This window comes from Eptesicus fuscus, chromosome 6 (genome assembly GCF_027574615.1).
Source record: "Eptesicus fuscus isolate TK198812 chromosome 6, DD_ASM_mEF_20220401, whole genome shotgun sequence".
NCBI classification, from domain to species: domain Eukaryota; kingdom Metazoa; phylum Chordata; class Mammalia; order Chiroptera; family Vespertilionidae; genus Eptesicus; species Eptesicus fuscus.
The window spans coordinates 20,916,860-20,924,546 of NC_072478.1; the positions used below are offsets into that span (position 1 = coordinate 20,916,860).

The 7,687-nt window shown below is 54.3% G+C and overlaps 1 protein-coding gene and 1 non-coding gene across 6 annotated transcripts; both read right to left on the reverse strand.

Moving 5' to 3' along the window:
• Positions 1-44: 44 nt before the first annotated feature.
• DDX39A (DExD-box helicase 39A) lies at positions 45-7,687 on the reverse strand. 5 transcript variants are annotated; one of them, XM_054717369.1, is made up of 12 exons: positions 7,585-7,687; positions 6,539-6,777; positions 3,703-3,914; positions 3,478-3,605; positions 2,815-2,907; positions 2,268-2,451; positions 1,478-1,596; positions 1,005-1,136; positions 802-911; positions 555-699; positions 281-428; positions 45-195 (listed from the first exon to the last, which is right to left on the reverse strand). In XM_054717369.1, the coding sequence occupies exons 3-12, from the start codon at positions 3,908-3,910 to the stop codon at positions 179-181; spliced, it is 1,284 nt and encodes a 427-aa protein (XP_054573344.1). In that variant the 5' UTR covers positions 3,911-3,914; positions 6,539-6,777; positions 7,585-7,687; the 3' UTR covers positions 45-178. The 5 variants fall into 5 exon arrangements, with proteins under 5 accessions (XP_054573344.1, XP_008156191.1, XP_054573345.1 ...); XM_008157969.3 differs by lacking the exon at positions 6,539-6,777; XM_054717370.1 differs by lacking the exon at positions 6,539-6,777 and having other exon boundaries at positions 7,628-7,646.
• On the reverse strand, positions 7,137-7,216 carry MIR9368 (microRNA mir-9368). The gene has a single exon (NR_129283.2). It is a non-coding gene; the product is annotated as a microRNA mir-9368 (primary transcript).

Sequence of the window (7,687 nt, forward strand, 5' to 3'; positions counted from 1 at the left end):
AAATGTGAAGAGACCAGTAAGAAACAAATGGGCGGCAGCCAGGCTTCCATAATAAAAATTTATTCTTACACAAATCTACAGTTTTTGAACAGTAAAAAGATAGCCCCACTGTCGCCTAGGAAGAGGACTGGAAGCAGCACGTGGGAAGCAGGGTGGCTCCGGGATGTCAGGTGTGTGGTTACCGGCTCTGCTCAACTGTAAGACAAACGTGCGGAGGCCAGTGAGAGGGGAGGAGAGGCCCCCGGGACCCCAGCATAACCCTCTTGCCCGAGCCACTTACTGTATGTGGAGATGTCAATTTCTTCAGGAAGCTCCGCCACATTTACTTCAAACCTATCCTGAACATCGTTGAGGATTTTGGCATCATTCTCATCAGACACAAAAGTGATAGCCAGGCCTTTGGTGCCAAAGCGACCCGCACGGGCCACCTGCAGGGAGATATAGGAACTCGGGTCAGGCAGAGACACAACCTGGGGATCTGAGGACAAGCCAGGCAAGGTCCCCACTCCAGGAAGGGGCCATCAGGGAGGTGACACCTCCGTGGGGCCACTCACCCGGTGGAGGTAGGTATCCGAGTCCTCAGGCATGTCATAATTGAAGACGATGTTGACTCGCTCAATGTCCATCCCTCGGCCAAAGAGATTGGTGGCCACCAGGATCCGCCGCTGAAAGTCCTTGAACTGCTGATAGCGTGATAGGCTGGGTGCAGGAGAAGCAAGAGGTGGCCATCAGGTACAAGGTTCCTGAGTAGCACTCCCTCTGAGGGTCCCACCTCAGGCCTTCATGGTGGCACACACTCACCGCTCCTCCTGGGCCATTCCCCTATGGATGGCGATGGCCGGGAAGTTCTGCTCCACAAGCAGCTGGGCCAGGGCCATGCAGCGCTGCACCGACTTCACGAAGATCACCACCTGCCGGAGGAAGGCAGCAGAGTCAGGGCCACAGTCCCCATGCACTGTCCTTCCAAAGGTCCAGAACCCCTCAAAGGGCAACAGCAGTGTCACCTGGTTAAACTCTAGCACGTCCAGGAGGTCGAAGAGTTTACGGTTCTTTTCGCTGTCTTTGAGCTTGACATAGTACTGCTGCAGTCCATGCAGCGTGAGCTTGGTCTCGTCGTCCACAAACACCTCCATGGGCTGAGGGGAGGGGAGCAGGAAGGGGCGGGCAGGGCTTACTTCTGGGCACCCGCTTGCCCAGAACCTTCCAGGAACGACTCCATGCTGCGATGCTTCCCAGAGAGGCTGCTGTACCCAGTGAACTTTCTCTCCCAACAGCTGGATCTAAGCTCTGGTCTGATTCAGGTGTGGACCAAGCTCAGCTCCCAATCCGACAAGACAGCGAGGAGGGAAGAAGGGCTCCACAAGCCTCCAGCATTGCTGTGCTGTGAGGGCAGCATGGGTGACGTGCCGCAGCAGCAGCCTGGGCCTCAGGACCCAGGAGGGCCAAAGCTGCTGCACCGAGGTCTTGGCTTACTCACATCTTGCATGAACTTCCTGCAGACGGGCCGGATCTCCTTGCTCAGGGTGGCACTGAACATCATGCACTGCTTCTCGTGTGGCGTCAGGCGGAAGATCTCCTGTACATCCCGCCGCATGTCTGGGTGGGGAGGGCAAGAAACAGGTGGGCATGAGTGCCTGCCAGACCTTGACCTCCACCCGAGACCAGTCCCTGCCCCTCCCAACCTGGCACCAAGATGAGGGTGGTGTGAGCAAGGAGTGGAGGGAGGGGTGAGACCCCAATGCCTGTGGGCTGGTCTTGGGGTGAGCGCAGGCCCAAGAGGAGCTGCAGTCCACTTACACGCTGCCAGAGCGGAGCAGCCGTGCCAGGGCACCTCCAGCCATGCTTCAGGGAAGGGAGCCTGAGGCAGAGACAGCTGCTGGGGTGAGAGCTGCAGCTGCCTCCCAGGACACAAGCCCCATCTCTGACTGGCCCTGTCAGGGCTCACTGAAGGCAGGCAGGGGGTCTAGAGCTAACCCGGCAGGAGATGAGGCTATGGCAAGCCTAAGGCTAACATTTATGTGTGTCGGACAGTGGTTCATTAGGCCCTGTGGTCCCACTCAGCTTGGGGTCAGAAGAGCAGGTCACATTAGGTCAAAACAAGAACTTGCCCTAAAATCGCTTACAGGAGACCAGCCGGCCACCCACGTGACCCCACTCTGGGAAATCCCTCGGGCATGGCCTGTCAGGGTCCACCTGGCTCTGAAATCTGGAGGGCTGTGAGGGCGAAGGTGCGGCTGGCAGCCCCCCCAGACCCGCAGGACACTCACCCAGCTGCTCCAGCATCTTGTCACACTCATCCAGCACGAAGTGCTTCACGTTTCTCAGGTTGAGGCTCCTGTTCCGCACGAGTGCCAAGATGCGACCTGGAGTCCCCACCACGACATGGGGACAGTTCTTCTTCAACACCTCTTCATCCTTCTTGATGGAAAGACCCCCGAAGAACACGGACACCTATGCAGGTGGAGAGAATGTCACTTGTGCCCATCTAAGGGCTGAAGCCTCGCACCCTATTCCAAGCTGCCAGCCCCCCAGCCCATGGCTCTGCCAACGCAGGTCGCAGCAGACCTCAATTCCCCAAGCCTGGGGAAGCCTGAGAGCCTGGGCACAGCTCCACTGCAAAGCAGCCCAGGGCTGGGACCTGCGCAGGCCTCTGGGGCCATGCATAATTCATCAGGCTTTTAAGGAGCATAAACCACCGCAAACCTCAAAGGCAGCTGCTGCAGCCAAGCTTGGTAAATGCTGGCTGGGCCAGAGCTGAGGCCAGCCAGGCTGTAGAGGCCCATATGGCGCCAGGCCCGGCTCAAGGGGGCTCACCTTGACACTGGGCATGTACTTGGAGAAGCGCTCATACTCCTTGCTGATCTGAAAGGCCAGCTCCCGAGTGTGGCACATGACCAGGACGGTCACCTGTTGGGAAGGCAAGAGAGACTCACTCAAGGCAGCACCCTAAATGCTCCCCAGCTAGAGCCCACACTGGCTCTCTAGCTACACTGGGGTCTTCTGCAACCACATCATGACCCCCCACTAAACCTCCCTCCTTCACCATGTGCCCTAAGGAAACCAAGGCTCGTGTACCCACATGCAGCAGCACATGGATGTTGCCCCAACGTGACAAAAACAGAACACTGGTATTCACTTCAATTAGCCCCCAAGAGAGTGGAACACCATTTTCATGGCATGAGAAGACAGCTAAGGCCTGTCAGCAACTACAGCAGCAACGAAGCTGTGTGCAGTGTAATAGGGACAATTTAGAAAGTACATGCAAAATAACAACCACGTCTCTGGATGGTAAAACTGTGGGCACTTCCCAGTTTTTTTCTTGGCTTATTATTTTTGGGGGGATTTTGTAAAACTAAGTACTGTGCTTCATTTTAAAAGCCCACAAAAAGAATGTGGAAACAGGAATTCTTAACACAAGGAGTCGTAGTCTACGTTACTTTACATAACTTAAGCCTGGGAGGGAGGGCGCCCACCCACCTGTCCATTGACGGGCTCGATCTGCTGTAGGGTGGCCAGCACGAAGACTGCAGTCTTGCCCATTCCAGACTTGGCCTGGCACAGGACATCCATGCCCAGGATGGCTTGGGGAATACACTCGTGCTGAACTGAAGGAAAAAGAGCCCATGAGTGATTGGAAACTGGATTCTCCCTCTGTGTGGGCTGTCAGCAGAGGGTGTGGTGGGGAGGAACAGGGAGGCGTACCCTCAGAGGGATGCTCAAAGCCACAGTCCACTATGGCCCTCAGGAGCTCAGGCTTCAGCAGAAAGTCCCGGAAGCCAGAGCTGTGGATGGAAACGTAGGACCCCTTGACATCTTTCTTGGGGGGCACTGGGGTGCTCTCTGTAGGAGCCTGGGGCTCTTCATCTTCCTCATAATCCAGAAGCTCATTTTCCACATCCTGTTCCGCCATAATCCTGAAAACAGAAGAGGGAGGGAGGGCCCAGGGAAGCAACTGAGATGCATGCAGGAAAACCCACCAGACAGGGAGAAGGCTACACAGCAGCTGCAGGCTGTTCACACAGGTGCAAGGACAATGCATTGGGGTCCTATCTTAGGGGCTGGCCTGGAAAGCCACCGGCTAATGAAGCTGAGACAGGACATCATTTCCCCACACCGACTCCAGCAGCACAACCCATCAGCTCCATCTGTGCAGCATCGCCCAGCTTCAGCCTGTTGTGGCCACATCTCTAACCATCTCCAAACCCTCAGCTCTCCCTGCCAGATAGACCTCCACAAAGGCTTCACTTGCTCAGAGTGGTATTCCAATTCCTCCCCACGACCCTCACAACCCTCCTCCTTGGCCCGTCAACCTCATTCCATGCCACCCTTTCAAATCACCCAGCCTTGCTTGGCTGCTCAGACTGCAGTCCCTATCCCAAGCTTTTATAGCCCACAGATGCCACCAGAATGAGCTTCTCCCAGATCTTTGCACCAATGCTTCCTTCTCAGCATTCTGGTCTCAGTTCTAATGAACTGCCTGAGCCTACCCAGCCTAAAGGAACCCTGTCCCTATCAATTGCAATCAACTCAAAGGGAATCTACCCAGCCTGCAGAGACCTGAGTTTGTGAGAGCAGCATCTGCCCAGCCCCAGCTCTCCAGCCCTAGCTCCTCCTGCTCTGTGGTCTGCACTGGGGAATAATTAAGTGCTCTCATGAAAAGGCCTCCCATTGGGCCTGGGCCAATAAAAATTAAGCTGAGATGGTAAGTGGAATTAAATCAAAGCTAGCTCACATCCTGGCTTTATTTAATCCAAAACGTACAGAGCACCCACTGGGTGCTGAGATGTGGTACAGGGACCCAAACCTGACAACACTGTCTCTTGTCACTCCTGCCCCACCCCAGCCTCCAATCTAAGGAGTAGAAGTACTGAAGGAGGCCCTCTCTCTGAGCTGGGTGCAGAGGGTCCTAGGCCCAGTTTATGGCCATCCTGTCCTCATCCTCTCCATGACTCTGTGGTCCAGGGTTTTCACCACCTCTGTGCCGAGGCCTCTCAAACTTGTGTCTCTAACAGCAATGACTCTCCTCAACTCCAACCTCAGTTACCAGCCACCTCTTCCACATTTCCCTTCGTAAGTTGAACTCAAAATGCCCAGAGCAAAAACCCTCCATTTCTCCCACAGGTTGTGTCCATCTCAGAAAAGGCGATTCCATTCTCTCTCACATTCTTGTCCCATCCGTAACAAATCCCTAACAACCAGGCCAGTTCTCACCCCTGCTACCTTGCAGGTCCCAAGTTGCCATTACCTTTCTTTTTAAAATTAGAACAGCTTTGAGATATCCACATGCTATACCCTTTAAAGTGTACAATTCAATGGTTTTTAGTGTAATCATAGATACATACAATCACCACCACAGTTTTAGAATATTTCACCACCTAGAACAAACACTTTAGCTATCATCGTATGCCCACAACCCCTTTGGCAACCACTAGTCTTTCTCTTCTATGAATATGCCTATTTTGGACATTTCACATAACTGAACCATATAATATGTGGTCCTTTTATCTGGCTTCTTTCATGCAGCATGTTTTCAAGACTTACCCAGGTTGTAGCATGAATCAGTATTGCATTCTTTTTCATGTCTGAATATTCCATCGTACAGAAACCCAGTACCAATTTATCCACTGTCAGTTGATGGGAATCTGGGTACCTAAATTATGTCAACAGACCCCTAAGTGGTCTCCCTGTTTTCCATCCCCCATGATCCTCCGTCCACTCTCCCACAGCAGCTAAAAGGAGCCTACAGAAGCGAAGTCAGAGAAGGTCACTCCTGCTCAAAACCCTTCACAAGCTCCCACTGTGTTCAGAGTAAGACTCAAAAGGAGTTCTCACCATCCTACCAGGCCCTACACCTGATCCCCTCTGTGGTCAGACCTCATCTTGCCCGTTGCCCGCCCTCACTGGCCTTAGCTGCTGGGCCTCACACCTTTGCACTTGTTGGTCCTGCTGCCTGGAATGGCCACGAGTTCCACTTCCCTCAGGCATGTTGCTCCAGAAAGGCATTTCCTGCTGGCTCCAATCTAAAAAGCACCCCTCAACTCATGCCAGCCCCTCAGCCAAGAGCCTTGGCATACATCAAGTAAGCACTCAACAGTAATGGCTAAGTAGATGGAACTAAAATCAAGGCCTCAGTTTAGAGGCTAAAATGAACATGTATTTTTATATGCCTCTTGAAAAAAGTCGTCTGATACCAGCCCTGAGGACTGGAAGGGGTCGTTTCCCAGGTAGCAGGGAGAACAGAAGAAATGTTCCGTCCCCTAAGCACCAGAGCCTTTAGGGGAATGAGGAGTAGGACTGGCTGGTTGACAGAGGCAGAAGACGAAGATGGAAGAGCTGGTCAGGTCCAGAGCTTTTGTACTGGGGAATCTCTGATTAAGTTTTAGATCTGAGTGACCCAGTCAGTCTTTGCCCTTCATTTGCCCAAGAGCAAGTTACTAGGAGTAGGAATTGGGGATGAGACCAACCTCACGAAGGGAAAGAGGATTAAACAAGGCAGGTAAGAGGATTAGTTAAGTGGGGGAAAAGGTGGACTACTCACTCTACAAGATGGGATCATGCCAGCGTACGCTCTTAGCTGACCAAGAGGTGATGTATTTAAAAGAAATAGTGTCCCCACCGGCGTGGCTCAGTGGTTGAGCATCGAACCAGGAGGTCACCGTTCAATTCCCCGTCAGGACACATGCCCTGGTTGCAAGCTCGATTCCCGGTGTGGGGTGGGCAGGAGGCAGCCGATCAATGATTTTCTGTCATCATTGATGTTCCTATCTCTCCCTTCCTCTGAAATCAATAAAAATGTATTTTTTTAAAAAAAGGAATAAAGAGGTTTTGAAGGGTAGACAGATTTGGGATCATACTGAGTTTTAGGCACACATTTTTCTAAAAAGCGACTAGCCAGGATCAAAAGCTCAAAACAAATGCGATCAGGAGAGGATCTGGCGAGATTTGTCCCGCCCAGAGGGTGTGACCGAGACTGCTTGTGGCCCCAGAGCGGAAGTACTAGAAGTCGACCCAAGTACCCTTTCACCCTCAAATCCCAGGAAAAATATCCACTTCAGTGTGCTCCCTATTTGGACATGGTTTTTGCCCTAAATATCTGAAACCACAAATCTCCCCCTAACCGGAGAGCAAGAACAGAGCCGAGTAGGGGAGGGGAAGTTCCTCGAGCTCGGAGAACCCCATCACGTCTACAAACTCCGGTTTCTCCCATCGCGATCCCAGACCTCGGCGTCGCCCTCCGAACCCTTCCCCCAAACAGTCCCGGGACGCCCCGAGGTCTCCTCGAACAAGGTAGCTCCCTCCCCTAATAGAGCTCGTCCCGCGGGGCGCCATGACAGCACCTCCCGGAAACGGGTCCCGCGTCCCGCGTCCCGCATCCCGCGCGCCAACCGCCGTCCCGCCCCTGGCGCATGCGCCCCGTCCTCCAACGGCCGCAGCCCGCCGCGCGGGCACCCCAACCGGCCCGCCCCACCTTGTCTCGCGCCCCCTCTTCCTTCTCCCCTCAATCCCCTGCGTCTCCCCTCGCCCCCTCGCCCGCAGGCCCGAGGTCCCCGCCCCGGGGCCCCGCGCCCCGGACCTGCCTCTCACCTAGTTCCCCGTTCGCCTCCGCGCGCTCCGAGAGTCGACCCACCACGGATGCCCGTCCCGCGCCCCGACACGAGCTAGAGCGCTTCCGGCCTCCTGCGTTGGA

Coding starts and splice junctions, on each gene's coding strand:
- DDX39A (XM_028134589.2), bottom strand. CDS start 6,003: ATGCCTTTCTGGAGCAACATGCCTGAGGGAAGTGGAACTCGTGGCCAT. Junction 912..1,004: donor ACGTGCTAGAGTTTAACCAG/GTGACACTGCTG, acceptor TTCCTCCGGCAG/GTGGTGATCTTCGTGAAGTC. Junction 429..554: donor CGGATACCTACCTCCACCGG/GTGAGTGGCCCC, acceptor ATCTCCCTGCAG/GTGGCCCGTGCGGGTCGCTT.